Source organism: Alligator mississippiensis, chromosome 2 (assembly GCF_030867095.1).
Source record: "Alligator mississippiensis isolate rAllMis1 chromosome 2, rAllMis1, whole genome shotgun sequence".
NCBI classification, from domain to species: Eukaryota; Metazoa; Chordata; order Crocodylia; family Alligatoridae; genus Alligator; species Alligator mississippiensis.
Window position 1 is genome coordinate 300,656,530 of NC_081825.1, and position 20,181 is coordinate 300,676,710.

The 20,181-nt window shown below is 46.8% G+C and overlaps 1 protein-coding gene across 1 annotated transcript in view; it reads left to right on the forward strand.

The window, feature by feature from the left end:
* ERO1A (endoplasmic reticulum oxidoreductase 1 alpha) overlaps positions 1-15,588 on the forward strand; it is a 28,009-nt gene extending 12,421 nt beyond the window's left edge. The window contains exons 4-16 of the mRNA XM_059723411.1: positions 1,885-1,923; positions 2,322-2,398; positions 3,645-3,718; positions 4,722-4,842; positions 5,361-5,402; positions 7,307-7,314; positions 7,613-7,639; positions 7,810-7,902; positions 10,899-11,145; positions 11,840-11,909; positions 12,671-12,757; positions 13,052-13,185; positions 15,104-15,588. Coding sequence (XP_059579394.1) covers positions 1,885-1,923; positions 2,322-2,398; positions 3,645-3,718; positions 4,722-4,842; positions 5,361-5,402; positions 7,307-7,314; positions 7,613-7,639; positions 7,810-7,902; positions 10,899-11,145; positions 11,840-11,909; positions 12,671-12,757; positions 13,052-13,185; positions 15,104-15,164 — 1,080 coding nt within the window. The 3' untranslated portion in view covers positions 15,165-15,588. The remainder of the gene's footprint in view (positions 1-1,884; positions 1,924-2,321; positions 2,399-3,644; positions 3,719-4,721; positions 4,843-5,360; positions 5,403-7,306; positions 7,315-7,612; positions 7,640-7,809; positions 7,903-10,898; positions 11,146-11,839; positions 11,910-12,670; positions 12,758-13,051; positions 13,186-15,103) is intronic.
* The last annotated feature ends 4,593 nt before the right edge of the window (positions 15,589-20,181 follow it).

Below are 20,181 nucleotides of genomic sequence, written 5' to 3' on the forward strand. Positions count from 1 at the left end.
CGCTCCGGCGGGCTCCTGTGTCTCATGTATCAGCATCCTTGTGCTTCAGACTGGTGGTGGGGCACTTTATCTACAGCTCATTCAACAAGCTTATAGCCATTTTGAAGTGCAGGGATGCTGATACACGAGGTGCTCCAGACGCTTTAACTAGAGCAGCCCTAATTACAGTGCGCCCCCCCTCCCCGCCACTCCCAGTGCACATGTATAAATGCCGGGAGGTACTAAATTTAATATGCATTAACTAAAGCATGTTAATGCACATGTAGATGCGCCCATTTGTTTATTTTATTTTCATATATAATTAGAAAGCATGCTGTGCATTTCAGTCATCTTTCTTAGAAGAAGAAGAAGTGACATTTCTTCCTGGGATAACCATGTTGTACCTTCTCACATATGGTGTGGGAAGGTTTGATTTAGACCACTAGAAACAATTGACCTAGAGACAGAAGTATGACTTGCTTCTGCGTTCTGGGTGTTCTGCTACCTTTTCCCTTCTCCCCACCTGTTCACTACTTCGGCTATATTCCTACCTTCCCAAAAGGCAATCAGTGGTAACAAGTATCATTATCTAAACATTAAAAATCCACTTTTTCAATTTAAACACATTTTTCTTTTTTTTTAAACTAATTTTGCATTTAATTATATACAGGTGTAGTACAGCCTGTGTTAAGATACAAACTAACTGCACTTTGGCAAAATAGATTACACTAAATTAAAAAAAGAATTGAACAGTTTTGTAAAGAAAATCACCCCAATTAACTAAGGGGGTCGCTGTCTGTGGACATGGCACTTCAGAGTTACATGAAGTGTGGAATCAGCCTCGGAGAGCTGTAACAGAGCCCCGAGAGAATACGTTTCTTGTTTTCAGTTTATCTGACTAGTTCCCTTCAGTGACTAGTCTGTTCAGTGACAAAATCATGATTTGTCTTTCCTTATTTTTATTCATGGATTAGAAAAGAATATTGAGGATGAAATTAACTGGTTTCAAAAGTTGAATATGATGATCCGAAACACTCAGTTCAGTAACAACAAATCATACTTGCCGTGTTTAGCAAATCCGGTTTATTCTTTGCTTCCATATCCAGCAATTATAAGGTTTTCTTAATTAAACTATCTTAACAAGTCATTTTTGTGCATTTTTAACTGCATTCCCATTCCATTCTTAATACAGCTTGAAACAATGCCCAAGTAAATAAATGAATTGTTAATTAAAAAGGCATTCACCATTTTCTGATGCCATAAAAATGTAAAAATTGAGAATCTGAAAAAAATTGTATATGTTAAGTTATATAATTGTGTAAATAAAGTGTAAAATATGTGGGAGTGAATCCTCCTACTTACCAAAAAGAAGCTTCTAGTGTTACATCCATATTTAATTGCAAATCAGTGTTTTAATTGTTACTCACCTTTCTTAGGGTGAAAAAAACCCTTAAAAATGAATTCAAACCAAGGTTAAATTGATCATTTAAATAGAGATTTCTCCCTTTCTGGTTTAAAATACAATTTAAATAATAGATTTTAGGCATTTGACTTGGATCAATTCACCTTGAAGGCAACATGGATATTGGCTGTTGGCTTTTCTACGGCCCTCAGCACCTTAGTACCTGAATAGGAAGTATATTTATTCTCTTCTTACAGATGGGCCTCATTCTTGTGCCCTAAAGCCCTTCTACTCCATTAGACCAGTGCAGTATAAATGAAAAGTAGGCCTGAAGGTTATTGCTTAATAATACATGGGAAGAGCCAACAGTCCATATCTGAACAGAAACCTGTGCTTCCCCTTTAAAGTTTTCTAAATGCTTCCTAATGTTTTCATAGACTAAAATAAAAAAAACTGCATGATTTCACAGTGAAAAATGTCTCAGCTTTATCCTTGTGTTTCAGGATGAAGTTCCTGATGGGATTAGATCTGCCAGCCATAAGGTACGTGTTGCCTGGGTATGTGAAATGGCCTGGATGGTACAGTCTGCTCTGCTTATTGCCACGAATCAGAGTGATACCCAGTGACCCCAAACCCAAAATGCCCTGCTTCTCCTGGCAATTGCTATTTAGAATATTGTCCCTTTTTAAAGGTCTGGCACATGCAGAAGTGGTTGTAGCAGATAGCCCTCCTCTGCCAGGAGGGAATTTGGGGGATTCTTTTTTTCATTAGTGAATCATCCACAAAGATTAATATTCTCGCTCTTGCGCAGAACTATGGGTTAAGGTTGAATGGTGAGTCCCAAGTAACCAGTATCTTTGGAAATGCTATGCAGTCCTTTCTGCAGACTTCCAAATTTAAATAAATGGCTTTTTTCCCCTCCTCTCCCTTTGCATCCTAGTATTCGGAAGAAGCTCATAACCTTGCTGGAGAATGTGAAGAAGCTCAACGACTTGGGGCTGTTAATAGATCTTTGAGGTATAGTTTTCTTTCCCCTTCCATAAATTATAGAGTCCTAGAGATGTAGGGCTGGAACGGACCTCAAGAGGTCATATCTAGACTGACCCCCTGCCTGAGGCAGGATCAGTCATGTCCATACCCTTCCATACCAATCTATTGTGCATCAGAGAAGACCAAGGGGGATTTAATAGCAGCCTTCAACTCCCTGCAGGGAGGTTGCAAAGGGGATGGAGCTGGACTGTCCTCAGTGGGGGCAGATGACAGGACAAGGAGCAATAGGCTCCAGTTGCAGCAAGGGAAGTTGAGGTTGGATATTGGGAAGAATTTTCTCACTAGGAGGGTAGTAACACACTAGAACAGGTTACCCAGAGAGGTGGTGCAATCTCCATCCTTGGGGGTGTTCAAGACCCAACTAGACGAAGCCTTGGCTGGGATGATGTAGCTGGGGCTGGTCCTGCTTGGAGCAGGGGGTTGGACTAGATGTGACCTCCTGAGCTCCCTTCAACCCTCATTGTCTATGATTCTGTGATTGTCTAATCTCCTAGCAAAACCACACAGTCAGTCCTGACACAGTGCAAGACATAACACCCTAATCTGCCACAATTAAAGCAAGGGGACCACAGTGGCTGCTGCAGACCTTGTTAAAATACGCTCAAGAGATCCCAGGCGGAGGCCGTGCCACCTGCTACAGAGGAAGTTAAAATCCCCCAGTCTGTACGAGTCTGACTACGGGGTCCAATTCCTTCCTGACCTCAAATACAGCATTGATCTGACCCTGAGTGGAGGGGCAAGACCTCCTAGCTAGGAAGCTCCAGGTTTAAGTCCCTGGAAAGTGGGAGCATTGGCACAGCTCAGTCAAAATTCCCAGCCTTGGTTGCAGCCAACACCCAATGCCCCTGAGGTATGCTTTAAAAAAAAATAATCCCGAAACATGTAGCAGCAGGAGGTGGAAAAAAATCCCTCTAAGCCCCATGTGGCAACCAGCAAATCCCAGAAGTATGGGAAATATCCAGAGTAAAATACAGGCAGGGCTATGCCTAGGCAGTGGCTGTCCAGCCTCTCCTCGGACACCTCCAGTGATGAAGAGTCCATAACTTCCCCAAGCATCCGTTCCACTGCCTCGCTCTGCTAGCACTGAAGAAGTTTTCCCTGATACCCAATCAAAACCTCCTTTGCTGCAGCTTCAAGCCATTAAAGTTAAGATTGTCTCGAAGAAAAGTTACTCCTGACCCACTCTAAAATGGTGCTGCTTTATCCCTTGCAGTGAGGAAGCCCAGAAGGCTATGCTCCAGTGGACCCAGCATGATGACTCTTCGGACAGCTTTTGCGAAGCTGATGGTATAAGGACCTGCCCTTACGTCAATGGTTTTGTAACAATACGCCAGTGATGTAACAATACTTAAGCCGATTACAAAGGCGTAACATCTTTATAGAAGTTCAGGCTAGTGCATGACATGCTACCATGTATATTTAAATCTTTTAAAAAAAAAAATGCAAGCAAAGCAATCCTTTGGAGGAGCTTCTGTAGAGGGTAAAGCATGACTTTTCCTGATCCTTGGCTATGTAGTAGTTGGAACAAGGCGGACTTGTTGGACTTCAGTGGTTCCCAGCCTTTTTAGACCGCGGACTGGCCAGCTACAGACCAGCATACCGCAGACTGGAAGTGACTGGCATACTGTGGACTGGCAGCCAACCCTTTTTTATACTCAGTATAAAAAGGTTATACGCAGTATAAAAAAGGGATGGCTGCCAGTCCGCAGTATGCCGGTCACTTCCAGACTGCCGGTCCGGCAGCCGACCCTCCTGCAGACCAGTACTGGGTCACGGCCCGGGGCTTGGGAGCCTCTGGACTAGATGATCTCCTGAGGTCCCTGCCAACCCTCATTTTCTATGATTCTGCGACTGCTTTTCCTTTTAGCACTGAAAATATTTGTCTGTAGCAGTACTGAGTGATGGGAAATTGCATTTGGCTAGACCTGGCCTGTGTGGGAGCAACACAGTGCAATTCTGTCTTTAGTGACATGAGCACACTTCTTTTTCTGTTTCATTACAGGAGTCGTTACCTCTCCAGAAACATCTTAAAACCTGTGTGCCCATGCACACATTTAAAGGGGTTTGCAATGTTGATCTTTGTTAAAAATGGAAACTAAATGGAAATGTTGTTTAAGAGTCAGGTTCTGGACCCTTTTCTCAGACCGCATTTTCCCTGTGGTTTCAATGTCGAGGAGGTTGTTCAAGGAGCGCGGTGGTGTTCACTGGTTGTAAGGGAGCAGCGTGTGCCCCTGAGCGCGTGATGTTTCTTCGTTTGCTTCTGTCATTAATTGAGAACTTTGCTTCCCAGACATCCAGTCTCCTGATGCTGAGTATGTCGATTTACTCTTGAATCCTGAACGCTACACTGGCTACAAAGGGCCGGATGCCTGGCAGATCTGGAACAGCATTTACGAGGAAAACTGTTTCAAGTACGTGGAGGGCTTGAGACACTAATTTTGCGAGTGTTGCTCGTTAGCGATAGGTCTGATGAGATGAAAACTCCCCTACAGATTCTAAGCTAGTTCTTAATTTGGATGGTGGCGGGTGATTGGACAATGCACCTGTTCACGGTCAGTGGTATCCTTTTGGCCCTCTTGACTTCCAGGCTACTGTGCAATGTCTTTTCCTGTTCAAACTTTGCAATGAACACACACAACACCACAAATGATGCCACCTACCACTTGCATTGTACTTTTAATCTTTAGCCTTCGAAGTACTTTACAAAGCTGCCTTTTTTTACTACATCGAAACGAAAACCAAAAACTGGCACGACTCCATTTTTCCATATTACAGGTCACCTTTTTAAATGAGGTTGGGCAGCAAAGTAATTCTAAACTTCTCCAGGCGACTTGCCCTCCGTGAACTCATAAAACATTATTGCAGAGCAAAGAGATTATTTATTACATACATATTTATACCGCCTATTTAAATTATTTTTCTCTCTTAGGCCTCACACGGTAAAAAGGCCTCTGGCGTCTGGAAGAGGTGAGTCATTTGTTCATCTTGCTAGCTCCTTTGCAGCCAGTGGATTTTAATTGCCTTCATGATGAATGCTAAATATACTGGTTTTCATACGCAAGGAGAGGGATGTTTTAGCTCGTTATTGGGCGTGCAGTAAAAAGGCATGATGAAGCACATCTTGGTGTGTAACATCTGAGATTTGATACTGCGAAGACTAGGAGGGTTTGCTGTATGGTGACAACCAGTGAAGGGAGGTTTGGCTTTCAAGCGTCAGTCTGGATAGCTGGGAAGGAGGGAACATAGAGGTGAAGTGACTTGCTGCAGGTCACCGAGGAGTGCCATGGGGTTAGCCCTCAGGTCTCTGAGCCCTGTCCTGTGTCTTGCGTGCTGGGACACACCGCTCTGTCCCGCCCTCTGAACCCGAACCCTGGTGTGTGTGCTGGCACCGAATCCTTAACGAACTGCCCACTGCAGCTGACAACACATCTGTTCTGACCGTTAACACGGGTGAGATTGTCCAAAGAAAAGCAGGTGGGCTGTATGACAGCTGGCTGCTTGATTCATCAGAACCCAAATTCTGCGGGCAAAATCTTCCATGGTGGGTTTTTTTTGGATTAGTCCCTGACATAAAACAAAAGGTGCAGAAAGAGCAGAGGAGAGGGATGAAATCTATGATGGACCATTGGGTGGCAGGGCTTTCTCTGATGGGGCTGGTGTCCTGGATGAGGAGTGATTGAAGTGCTGCAGCATTCAGATGAGAGAGGGAAGGCCAGAGAGTCCTGTTTTGCAGATCAGGTGACAGAGGCATCTTAAGCGAGGGCCTAATTTGGCACTCAGCAGTTGGGACTGCTTAACCCACAGGAGACGGGCTCTGCATAGGTGCCTGAGTCACGTGCTCAAGGGTCTGCAGACGGTCTATGGCAGGAAGGCTGCAGGAAGGAAAGCAGGTCTCTACGGGTCCACCAGCAGTCACCTGCAAAGGGCCGTAGCGCTGCCAGGAGGCAGCAGGTGTAAAACCGCTCTGCTCATCTTGTGTCTTCACTGCAGCAGCTGGTGATAACCTCAGGCTCCTGCAGAACCATTTTAAGCACTCCTGAAGCCACGTGCTCCCTTGTTGGAGCAGTTTGCCAGCTCTCACTGCTACTTGCAACTGGAATTAATTCTTATGACATGTAACCTTTCTCTCTCTCTCTCTCTTTTTCAGATGATGAAGGTGAGTGCATTTTCCTTCATGGATACAGGACTGTCCCCTCCCTTACTGCTCCCCCCTGCTTCATTCGCAGTCCAAGATGTTATCCCAGCAGCCAGCTCGCAAAACAGCTATTCCAGCACAAGCACAAGTCACCTGGGTCTTACTGTGCTTGATTTGCCCTGTCTCCCGTTTAAAAAAAATGTCATCTTCAGTCCTGTCTTCAGTCACATTTCACATCTTTCCCCTTGCACTTTGAGATGCTCCCCCGTGTGTGGCTGGGGGCTGTACAGCGCAGAGCCTCCATGGGAGCCCAGGCTCCATCCAAGAGCCATGTCACTCGGGGATTTCGAAAATCTTCCCCTTTAGGAATTGGACCAAGCTTGCTCCTCTTCTTGGAGATGGCAGAGGAGCTGTCTGCCATGCTGAGCCAGGGCGTGGGGTGAGATGGCCCTGGGGTCTGGCCAAATGTCCTTATCAGCTGCTTTTAAGTCATGTCGGGCTACATTTTCCAGTGGGGCCAAAGCACCCACCACCCTGCGTCAGCAGCAGCAGGGCCCCGGGACTCCATTTCTTTTTTACAATGGGAAAGAATATTCCTTCACCCCGGCAAGGAAAAAGGGCACGAGCCTCTGCCCCCGGGACTGGGTATTCTGCTTCTGCTGTGCCACTGCTCCTGGCTTCTGCTCCCTTCTGCACTCTCGCCTGCATAACGTACGCAGGCCCCGATCCTGCCATCCAAGTGACACGGGTGGCTCTTTGTGCCTATGCAGAGTCCTCTGCAGACACGCACGAGCTCAGGAGTTTGGCCGCAGCTGTGGCTTGCAAGTGAGGGTCCTGCCTTGTGCACCAACCCTGCTGTGACCCCGGGACCTAGGGCCGGGCTGTAAGAAATGCCTGGAGCAAGCAGAGGGGCAGTGGGACCCTCCAAGCCCGGCACTGGATTTCATCGTGGCTGTGGTGCCCTGAGAACAGCTTTCCACAAGCTCATACCGTGCTCGAGGTGATTGCACTTCTGACGGCTTGGTGTTTTTTTTGTTCTTTTCCAGGGCATGCCTTTTACAAGTGGCTGAAAGGTAATGGATTTGACTGCTTGGTCTGTAGCGGGGTTGGACTCGTGTCAGTGGGTGGTGGCTGGCAAAGAGGAACATGCTTCTGTGTCTCTCTCTCTAGTGATGGGGGAAGGACATTTCCAACCCATGTTCCTTGATTTTTGTTTTTTTAAACAGTGCCTTTTCCCTTCCAGGTGTGTGTGTGGAGAAACGAGCCTTCTACAAACTCATCTCGGGCCTGCACTCCAGCATCAATATCCACCTGTCTGCTCGGTACCTTCTGCAAGGTGAGTGACTTTGTCCATAGACTGGATCTAAGGAAAAACTTCTTCACGGTTCGTGGGACCACACTCTGGAATTGACTCCCGGTGGGGGTGGTGCAGGCACCTACCCTGTGGATCTTCAAAAGGAGACTGGATGCACGCCTTGCTGGGTCATTTGACCCCAGCAGTCTTTCCTGCCCAGAGCAGGGGGCTGGACCCGATGATCTCGTGAGCCCTAAACTTCTGTGAATGTGACTTCCTGCCTCCCTTCCCTGCTGCTGTGAAAGCAGGCTGGAGTGGCCTCAGTGGCTGGCACAATCCTAGCAGGTAGCCCAGGCTGACAAGCCTCGAGCCCAGCTTTGCTCTTCTGTTTCTCCCTCTAATCATTTTTCCTCCCTTAGCCACAGATCGCAGGTGTGTGGGGAGCTGGGAAGCATGAGGTTGGGGCTTCCAGATGCCTGAGCAGGAAATGATTATTTATTTATTTTTTGGTTTAATCGGGTGCGTCTACATGTTGCCATACGGTGATGTTGCTACGGTGCCGTGCTTTAGCACTTCCTTTTAGTACTTCCCAGTTTCCTGTTGGAAGTACTAAAGCACGGTGCAGTACGGGTGGTTACTGTGCCGTGTGTGGCACGCAGTTAGGTTTCACCACTATGTCGCCGTAGCGGCACGCTGTAACCGGGGAGCGTGCCGCTACAACGACGTAGCTTGGGATCACGTGTACACGCATGTGATCACTACATTGCCATAGTGCCACGTGTAGACACACCCATTGTAAACCAAAGCCAACCCCTAGCTGGGCTCCTAAATCCTGCGTTCCCTTGACAATTTACCAGTCGCGCTGATGCCGAGCAGAGCTACAGACATTTAGCGCCTCTGGAAATTGGGCGGTTTCCCTGCGGTGCCTGTAGCAGATACTCAGAGCCAGGCTCTCTAGCTTACACATAGCTGGCCCTACCAGGAGTCAGGCCTCATCTTGGCTCATACAAATCCCCTGGTGACCCAGCCTTGCCCGTCAGCCTAGCTAATCCTTTATTGCTCTGCTCTATACAGGAAGGTGGAGGAGTTTATCTTAGATTTGAATGCGTTTCCCAGGTGTGGGGGTTTTTTTTTTAAGTTTTTTTTTTTTTTTTTTTTTTCCCCTGGGATTGGCACATCATTTCCCATGAAGTGTCTGAATCTGAACTCCAGCCATCTCTGCTGGGGGACAACAGGCTCCAAAATACGGCAACATGAAAAGAATGAAGATTAGCAAAAATTTAATATTATATACATTTTATATATACTTTATTTATAATTTTATATATATATATAAAATTTCAAACTCCTAAAAAGATTATAATAAAAAGAAACTGTGTAAAAAAACTGAAGAGACTCCAGACCAACATTTTCAGTTTGACTTCTTAATAGCCTATAACATTCAGGGAAAAATATGATTTGAATGACTTAGATTGGAAAGATGTGTAATATGCTGCCAGGACAGGCCCTGACAGCTCTTCATGTTAGTACAGCCGTGATTTTCAGCCTGTGGTCTGTGGACCCCTGGGGGGCTTATGTCCGTGGGATCTGCAAAAGAGGACTAAGGTCAATCAAAAGTATGTGAATACCCACACTTACAATTCAAAGGGATCCACACCTCCTTTAGAAATTTTTTAGGGGTCCACTAATGGAAAAAAGGTTGAAAAGCACTGGTCTGCAGGATTCTTTAAGATTAGCATAGTCCATATTTAAGAGGCTCTCATTTAAGTCTCTATAGCCTGCGTGAATACCATTGCTGTTTATCCCGTGCTATCGGTGATCCAGCCACCAGGTGGTGGGTGGTTATGCATCGCTTATTGTTGTTGGGTTTGTATTTTTTATGCAGTTTTTCTTGATTATCTTTTAGGAGCTTGAAACTGATATATTATATCTATATAGACATAGATATAATATCACTAATCCTCATCCCTTTCATGTTGCCACATTTCACAGATCTGTGGCCCATTACAAGTGAAATGATGAGCAATACCACCACACACAGGAGTGTCCTGCTACTTTTTTCTCTAGGGGTATGGGCACACAAGCCACTTACTCTGGGGTAACAGGGGGTGTGGATTTACCATGTTTCAGTTGCTCCACGGTGACTGCCCATGTACATACCTTTATCCCGTAGTAAGTGGGATTAATCTGGGGAAATGTAGCCCTCCTTCACTGAGAGCTAAGCTACTGCAGGATGAAATAAACTGCTGCTTATGAAAGCGTATGCATCTCTGATTTAGTCTACAAGGTGTAGATCTACCCTGCCTTCTGCCCAGCTTCCACTTGTTTCAGAATAAAAGCGTGCACGTGGGCAGTTACGCCAAACCAGCTGCAGGGTAAATCCCTCCCCTCTCTTACCCCACAGTAGCTTGTTTGTGCATCTCTGCCCTGAGAGAGACACAGACACTCCTTTGTGCCGTGGTATTGTTTCATTAACTGCTGACCTGCGCTTTGGGCCCAGCATTTGCTCCTGACGTGCTGTACTAGGGAAGCTCACCCTCAGCAGGGGATCGTACCATCTTTTTTGTAGTAAATGAATGGGAAGCAACAGTGAAAGAAAGAAACGTGGGGCATCAATTAGTAAGTGCTGCATGATGAAGGAGGAGTTGATGCATTCCACGTGGCTGAGGTCTTGCCAACACCCCAGCTAATGCTGGTTTAAATGAAACTCATTTGAAGTCAGATTTAAACAAATAGGTGCGAGTTTCCATTGATCCACCTAAACCAGTTTAAAACAGGCGATAGCAATGCAGCTTGTATTTGTAAATGACCTGCGTTTCAATTGATTTTAGTGTCCACACCAGGTTTGGGAGACAGCTGGGTGCAAAATGGCACCATCCTTTCAGCTAGAACAGCTTTGTGTGAGATTGGGGCTGCGCATTTTAAACCTTAATTTCTAACAATGAGCCATAGTCACGGTGGCTTGCAGTGTCGCACGAAGGAGAATTTCACTGAGCTGAAATCATGTTTTCAAAGACCTGCTTTCCCTCTTCTCTCAGATACGTGGGCAGAGAAGAAATGGGGACACAACGTTACCGAGTTCCAGCAGAGGTTCGATGAAATACTGACCCGAGGAGAAGGGCCCAGGAGACTCAAGAACCTGTATTTCATCTACTTGATCGAGTTACGGGCGTTGTCGAAAGTTCTGCCATACTTCGAGCGCCCCGGCTTCCAGCTGTTCACAGGGAATCAAGTCCGAGATGCGGAGACCAAAGCCCTGCTGCTGCAAGTTCTTCGCCTAACCAAGTAAATACAGTCAGTCGCTGGGGAAAAGGAATAATGGTGCAAAGGGAGCAGTAATCAGTGAGGAAAACAGCCCCTCCTTTGCTGGAAGCCTTTTAAAGAAGTTGCTTTTTTTTTCAAGCTAGTAGGATGGTATTGTTAGGAAATGCAGACACCTAACTCAAAATGCAAAACAGGATAATTAGCTCCACTGTTTAACATCTTAGTCTGAAAAAACAAAAAAAAAAATTAGCAGAGTTGTGTCTGATTAGTTACCTCGTTGTCAGCTCCCAAACTTATAGCTGTCTGAATGAGCTCTCGGATGCCAGCTTTAGGTTTCTATATGAGTTCAAAACAGTCTTGAATGTCTTGGTTATGGGCAGCTCTAATCGGTCACCTGTGTGGGCAATGGAAGTTAGCTCTGATTAGAAGCTGGTCCTCTAGGTGACACGTGCTTGTCTGTCTCCAATGCCTGGCCTCTGTGGTTAAGGAGATGCTGGTACCTTCCCATCTGTTGTATCAAAAGTGTCCTTATGAGACTTCCCAATACTTGTAAGAGACAGAAAGGACACTAAGAGAAGACGCAGGGTAAAGTACCAAAACACCCAAAGGACTCAGGAGTCTAAATCTCATTTTCTAAAGTGACACAGGAGCCTCCAAGTCATTTTGGTATTTAAAAAAAATGTCATCTTCAGTCCTGTCTTCATTCATGTTTCAGATCTTTCCCTTTGCACTTTGATGAAAACTCCTTGTTTGCTGGGAATGCAAGAGAAGCTGCCAAACTGAAGGTAATGGTCCCTCTGCCCCCTCTCCTACTACATCTGGAAGACAACAAAGCGTTTCAAACCCTTTGCTGCAGAAGGGATGAGTGTATAATTTGCTTACCTGCTTAATGTGATGCCAGTCCCAATTTTTTGCCTGTTACTTAGGCAGACACCTGGTGTTTGTTATATCGGCAGGGTGCATAAACCACTTTGGTGAATAGGAACCCTCTGCCCCATAGTCCTAAAGTGACTCTTCTATTTAACTACTTACTTGCTGAGACTGGCCACGAGCCATCAATGGCAAGGCTTTTAAAGCAGCCTATCAAGCAGGCTTTAAATGTGAGCCTGTCAAGTTGTTTAGGCCTCTGAGAAATGAGGTAAGGAACTTTAATGAGGTGTGGAAAACCTAGGGCAGGCTGTTCCTGCAGTTAATGTGGTGGCTTGCACTGTAAGTGCATATTCCCACACCCCAGAGCCAGGTACTTAAGCAGAGTACATTATATGTCGACGAGCTTCAGTTACCAGGGGAGAAATTCTGAGTTGGGGTCAACGTATTCGTTAGTTTTCCAAATGCTTCGGGCAGTTTAACGCGAGCAAGCGGGCCTGTGTCCACAGTTTTCCCAAGCCTGTGAGTATGTTGTCCCAGGGTAGTAATGTACTGATTTTTTTTCTGAATGCATCAATCAAGGGCTCTGAGCAGGCTTCTCGTATTGAGGTCTTGCATTGTACCTGCACTACGGTGGTGGGCTTGGGAAAACAAAACCCTCTTTCTTTTCCCCCCCCAGGAGGAATTTAGGTTCCATTTCCGGAATATTTCCAGGATTATGGACTGTGTTGGTTGTTTTAAATGTCGTCTTTGGGGCAAGCTCCAGGTAAGTATTAGAAGTTGTTTGGTGTAAGGATCATGCTTTTGCTCTGGTTTTGTACAGGGGTCCTGGCTTGGCCAAGGCTTCTGGATACTACCATGATATAAACAGTGATAAAGGCACTGGTTTGGTTTTCCTTTTGATGGGTTTCCCTTGTTGCTGCTCTTAGCAGCATTTGACACAAAGCCCATTTGATTGAGGTGATATTAATGCAATGGGAATCCATACAAATCAAATGAGGGGAAAGGAAGGTGAACTCGCTAGTTAGATGCTCAATGGCCTGTTTCTTGTCCTGCACAGACTCAGGGCTTGGGCACTGCCCTGAAGATCCTGTTTTCAGAAAAGCTGATAGAGAAGATGTCTGAGAGCAGCCCCTCCCAGGCGTTCCAGCTAACGAGGCAGGAGATCGTCGCCTTGATGAATGCGTTCGGAAGGTTGGTGGGAGACTTTGTGCGTTTATTTTTTCCAGTACGAAGACAATGCAAGGTAGCAGCATGCTGTAAAACTAAGGGTCTAGGCAGATGTAAAGACTGCATTGAGATCAGACAATGTCTGCCTGAGCTGTTAGGGGGTAGCTGGCAAGTCTGCGTGATTCTGTCGCAACACAAAAGTAGTAAACGCCATCCAGCTTCAACCTGGCTTCATTCAAGGTCAAAGGCAAGGGGATTTAGCTCCCTTGTACTGCGACGGGATCATGCTTAGGTAACAGCTGATATGGGTTCCTGAGCAGCTGCTCCCTGTCCCCTTGTCTTGTAGCTAATAAGCAAATCCGTCTGTGCCCAAAGCACCTTCTCAGCAGCTCCAGCACTAAGTCTTTGCATTCAGAGCGTTTGCTAGTGACGCTGCTAAGCTCTGAACAAGCGTCTTGTGGCCCCACGTGAGTTTTGGAGCACTGACTTTTTGTTGTATTCCACTTCTCTGAGGGGTTACAGTCAACACTCGCGGCTCAAGCAGGAAGGACTCAGAAGTGTGCAAGAAATTACTTGTGCCGTTTTAGGAGCCCACTGTCTCCCAGCAGAGGTCGTTGCTGTTCCCATTCCTGCACTTAGTTTGGATGCCAGCCTTTGAGCACCAGGTTGCTTTTGAAGCACCTCTTTGCAAAAATGATACCTAAGAGGCAGCCGTCAGTTCAGCTCTGAGGGCGCGGGGAAGCATTTGTCTGTAACGAAGAATTCATTAGAGTGAGATTTATCAAAAGGCCTTTTGGTATCATCCTTTGCCTTCTTACATGGTCTAGTCTGGAGGGCCAGGCTAGCAGGTTTCTGGTGGGATTTTAAATTGTTCCTAACTTCTGAAGTGCAGTGGTCCTGGCTGTATCTAAATCAGTGACCAGTCAAGGCACTGATTTTGTTATCCTCTGAAATACAAATTGCTGGCTGATAACGGGGGCGAAACGTGTCCAGGAAAAATCAGCCCTGTCTGCAAAATAAACGCTCCCGGCAGTGTTGTTTGTGCTGAGAGGAAGCATACAGAACTGCTGAGCAGCTCTCCCTGCAAAGCATCGCAGCCATGCATTTGCTTTGGAGGCGCTGCCTCGCTGTCACTGCTGGAGTGTCCCATGCGTCACAGGAGCACCTCTTCCGAAGAGGCTGGGTAATGACACGGAGGCTCCTTTCCTCCTTCCTCCACCAAGATTTTATTATCGTCACTGGAATAGAAGCATGGAGAAGCTGTGCTGCAGAACAGCCTCCCTTCTGTCTGGGCAAACAAGCAAGCAGGGGCAGAGTCCGGTGTTAACACTTTCACAGCTGCTAACAAGTTGCCTGCTTGCTGGCCCAGAGAGGAGGCAGCGCTTTTGTAGCATAACCTCTCTAGGAAAAAGCTAGCTCCAGGCCATGACTCCGGGGAAAAATCCTTTCCCCCCCCCATGTTCTGCCTTCCAAAACACAAGATGTGTGTCCTTGGGGGCGTGTGGTAATAAGAGAATACAGCAAATACATGAAGCCTGCTCAGAGCCTTGGCATTAGTGTTTGATGCTAGGGCTCCACTAGCAAAATGCGTTTGGCAATAAAATGATGAAATCTTTTGCAATAAGCATAAGGTTGTTCCATAGTTGCTTTGAGAGTCTGCTTCAGCAGCTGTTTCAATGCTTGCACGTGACTTCTTAACCTCTATGTAACGGGGACTTTTGACTATAGCTAAAATGAACTGTTTATAAAGGGTCCTATTCTGCTGCCCTCACTCCTGTGTATTTGTTTGCGCTAAAACAATTCAGCACAGCCAGGGAGGTCAGAAGTTCATTGTTTACCATGTAAAATGTTTAGCTCCCGAGCTCTGTATTTATATAAAAATACAAGGTGGTATTTGTCATGGCTTTAACTGTATCTTTTCCTTCCTTCTGTTTGCATACAGGATTTCAACAAGCGTTAGAGAGCTGGAGAACTTCAAGACCTTGTTACGAACTGTGCCATGAATCTGTTGCAGAGGGAGAGAAAGACTTAAACTTCAATTTTATGCTCATTTTCTAGAAAACAGCATAACAGCCTGGTATTCTTCACGCTTCAGGCAGCCAAAAAAGGGAAAGACCACTAGGAGAAGTCTTCATTTTACAAAATGATTGTGTCATCAAGTTACGGAGGCCAAATGTTTTGTATGAAAAGAAAAATCTATTTTTTTTAAAGGTGGGGCAGGGAGGGGGTGGAAATAAGGAATAATGTGTGTGGAAAATATAAAGATCAGGTTTTAGATTTTGAGGGTTATTAGAATAATAGTCTGTCTGCATGCTACTGTCTTTCCAGGGGTAAAAAAGAGTCTATTTGCCTGTGGAAATAGAAGGTGTAAGTGAAACTGTGACATCAAATAAATTCAGGAACACAAAATACAACTACAGCAACTCACTAGACTGTTGCTTTTTCTTTAGTCAGCCGTCCTCCTCTGCCTTTGTTCACTAGCTTCTCCCAGACGTTGCCATTTTTAAGATGTTTTTAAAGTAACGTATGAGATGGTGTGAAGCGCACTTAGATCAGATATTTTTTTTATGTGGTTCAGTGCCGTCATCCTGGCACAGGCTACCACCTAGTTTTCAGGATACAGCTCTACCCCGTGGCTGGCACTGGGAGGGGCATGCAGTTGTGCCTAATCCCAGGTTGCTCTGCACCAATTTTGCTAAAGGTGCAACTCTCTCACACCAGTTTCCTGCAGCCTGTGCAAGCCCTTTTGTAGATGTGTCCGTTTCAATTTAACGTAGCATTTCTCAGACTTTTGGTACATGAGGCACACTTCTTCCTGGATTAAAATTGGTGGCACACATCACTTTTACACCCAAAAACGTTGGGCAGGGGGATTCATGTGTGTGCATATGACTTGTGCAGATCCCTGGAGCCCTGTGGGCCTGATGCTCTGCAGCTACATCTGATATTGATAAAGTATTATTATAAATCAATCGCTGCTTTAGTATCAGCCAGGTAAGCACTGGTTTGAAGCTAAACTGAAATGAAAGTCCCTATAGAGATATGCCCCATTTCAAATGGGTTTAAAATGAATTTACATTAAACTGATGGCTTGGGGTATGTACAGACATTTGGGGAGGTGAGATCAAGTTAAAAATGGCCACCTGATCTAAGGTAAGTCAGGGTGGAGAAGCTAGTGGGGGGGGGTCTTGGGAGGGCAAACAGGGTTCACGGGGGGAAGGGATGGTGGGATCTGACCCTCCCTGACCCCCAGACAACCAATTCTGCCTATCCACCCAACTTCCTTCCTTGGTTTCTGGCATGAGAGCAGGATGCAGGGCTTGGCAGGCTAGTGGGGAGGGCCTAGCTGGTCTGTGGATGGGGGGCAGATCTGGGACTTGGGTGATGGGCCAGGGGGATAAATAGCCTGGTGCCAAAGGGAAGTAGGAAAAATAGTCCCAGGGCTGGGTGCAGCAGCTGGGCTGGAACCACATGTAAGTTTAGTTGGATTGGTCTTGGCAGACCCTATCTATCCAAGTCAGACTGCCTCGGAGGTACGCTTAACTTACATCAGGTCAGCCATTTTTAGACAGGTCTAACTGTCCACCTAACTAGGGATCTAGCTGTAAGGTCTGCACCCAGATAAGCTAAGTTAGACCAGGTGCCCATTTTTAACGCAATCTCCTCCCCAAACATCTGTGTGTACCTTTGTGCACGTAGGCTGATTCCACTGCCGTCAGCCCTGTCCGGATGCAGTGTGCTGAATCTGATGCTCGTAGGCAGATCAAGCATGGCTCCATACAAATTAGCCTCGGTGAGGACAGACATGTCACCTGCTAATTCTGCCGTAGGTTTTATCTATCAGGGTGGCCTGTCTGACAGTGGCAGGTAGTGGGTGCTTTACTGGAAGAGCATAAGGAACTGACGGTGCCTGCCCCCAGCAATCGTAGGCTGACAGATGTCCTGTGTCTGCAGCTCCATTCCTGGCTGTTGCGGGTAATTGTCCCTGAGACTTATCCTCCATCCACTTGCCTAATCTCTTTCTGATCCTGATTACACTAACAGTCTCCATAGTGTTCTCCAGCAATGGACTCCCAGTGTTAATTGTGTCATACAAAAAGAGACTGCCATTGGCTTGTTTTAAACCAGATGCCTGATGCTTTCAATGGGTGCCCCTTGTTCTTGGCTCGTGAGCCACAATGAATAAGGGATCCCTAGTTGCTTCTCTCATGGCCCTCCTGACTCCAGCCTTTTCTCCAATTCCCTATGCCAGCTGTCTCTTCCAGGCGAGTCCTGCCCCCCAGACCGGCCTTATGTCTTATCCAGCGACTGCATGTTATTTCACACAGCCCCTTATGACATAGCTACCATCACTCCCTCACCTGCAGCAGGGGCCAGCTCCTGTCCTGTAAGGTTAGATCTAGAATAGTGGGAATGAAGCTTGTGCGATTGATGACTCTGAATTGCAACTTTCCTCATTGTCCTCATCAACATCCAGCATTGCCTGCTTGCCGATCAGCAGCTGCTGGATGAGTCCTGACCAGAGGGTGACTGCAGCTGAATATCATGGTCCCTGTTAGCAAAAGGTTCCCATGGGAAAGGCAGAGGCGGGGATGGGCAGGTAGAAGTAGCACCTTCTTTGCTCTGCCTCTGTCCGGGCTGTGCTTCGTGGACACTGGAGGAGCTGCCCTCTTCAATCTGTTTGTAGGATCCAACACCAGCTCCTCTCTGGGTTTGTGCAGAGTTGCTGTGTCGCAAGGAGAGGAGGAGGCTGCCTCCATAACATGCTACAAAGACATCCTGCCTGATGTGGCAGCCTCTCTGCTCAGAGCAATGCTTGGGTGTAAGCCCTACCATTTCTCAACAGCTTAACCTGCCCTTAGTCAGCACAACCAAGGAGCAGGTACATGTCATACAGCCTTAGGTCACTACACCTTCCAAGAGTGCAGTGTAGTTGCACCAGCCAGGAAAAAGTGAGTAAAGCACCCCATGGTGGGGGAAGAGGGTTCACTTGCTCATTAAGCCTCTGTTTTAACCTTTACTTCCTCCTCCCAGCTCTTTCTGGAGCCCCTTTTCCATCTCTGGTCTAGTCCAGGCCGGCTCAGCCATGTGCACCCTTCCCGGTCTGCACTATCACATTGTCTCCAGTTATCCAACATTCTTCATGAGTCCTCTGGACAGGCGCATCAAGGGGAAAGGAGGACACTTGAGTTCTCCTGCCGACGGAAGTAATCCAGCCATCCCACCCACTCATGTCCCAGCTGGGCATTGCATGGGGATAAGCCTGTCTGCATGGTCTATATGTACTTTCCTTCCCCACCCTCTTCAGTGCAGGGATAGGTTAGAAAAGTGGTCCATAAAAAAAAATAAAAGGCTTGGCTCTGCTCCATAAGCCAAGAGTCCTGGATGGGTAAACAGCATTGGGCAAGTGACCCTCAAATGAAAACCTCTTAAGCTCACACTCTCCCAGGCTAGGCAGCTCAAGAAGGAGTCATGTTGAGCCCCCCTTTAAATAACTCCAGCACATCAGCTGCTCTGAGATCACCTCACATGCTCATGAGCTGGGGAAAGGGGAGACTTCTTGACTCAGAGCCCGTGAAGTAATAGAAGAACAGGGCGAGTGTGACTACAAGCACATAGCAAGGAGGGAGCGTGGGCTTCCTCCTCTGGAGGATGAGTACGTTGCCCTTTGTCTTGGTACTCCAGACACATGAGCAGTGACTGCTCCTGGTAATCAGTACTCAGGAACCAGAGCTGCTGATCCTGTAGCATCCATGAGTAGGAGGGGAGAATGCAGTGCCTTCATCCACAGGGTGTGCCTGCCTCAAATATCACAGAAATCCTTAACCAGACCCCCATTTGGATGGCAAAGAAGGTAACCCACTGTAGGCTCACAAAAGTTGCATTCATCCAACTGGAGCAGATTAACACATGTTGGACAAGTGGGCAGAAAACAACAGGATGCAGTTCAACAAGGAGAAATGCAAAGTGCTGCACCTAGGGAGGAAAAATGTCCAGCACACCTACAGCCTAGGGAATGACCTGCTGGGTGGCACAGAGGTGGAAAGGGATCTTGGAGTCCTAGTGGACTCTAAGATGAACATGAGTCGGCAGTGTGACGAAGCCATCAGAAAAGCCAATGGCACTTTATCGTGCATCAGCAGATGCATGACGAATAGGTCCAGGGAGGTGATACTTCCCCTCTATTGGGCACTGGTCAGACCGCAGTTGGAGTACTGCGTGCAATTCTGGGCGCCGCACTTCAAAAAGGATGTGGATAACCTGGAGAGGGTCCAGAGAAGGGTCACTCATATGGTCAAGGGCCTGCAGACCAAGCCCTATGAGGAGAGGCTAGAGAAACTGGACCTTTTCAGTCTCCGCAAGAGAAGGTTGAGAGGCGACCTTGTGGCTGCCTATAAGTTCATCACGGGGGGCACAGAAGGGAATTGGTGAGTATTTATTCACCAAGGCGCCCCCAGGGGTTACAAGAAACAATGGCCACAAGCTAGCAGAGAGCAGATTTAGACTGGACATTAGGAAGAACTTCTTCACAGTTCGAGTGGCCAAGGTCTGGAACGGGCTCCCAAGGGAGGTGGTGCTCTCCCCTACCCTGGGGGTCTTCAAGAGGAGGTTAGATGAGTATCTAGCTGGGGTCATCTAGACCCAGCACTCTTTCCTGCTTATGCAGGGGGTCGGACTCAATGATCTATTGAGGTCCCTTCCGACCCTAACATCTATGAATCTACATCTCATAGAAGCATTGAAAAGGAGGGTTGGAAGGGACCTCAAGAGGTCACAACTAGTTCAACCCCCTGCTCAAAAAAGGATCTGCCCTAACTAGATCATCCCAGCCAAAGCTTCATCTGTCCAGGTCTTAACCTCCAAGGATAGAGAGTCCACATCCTCTCTGGGTAACCTACTCCAGTGCTTTACTACTCTCCTAGTGAGAAAGTTTTTTTTCTAATATCCAACCCTCAACTTCCCTTGCTGCTACTTGAGCCCATTGCTCCTTGTCCTGTCATCTGCCCCCACTGAGAACAG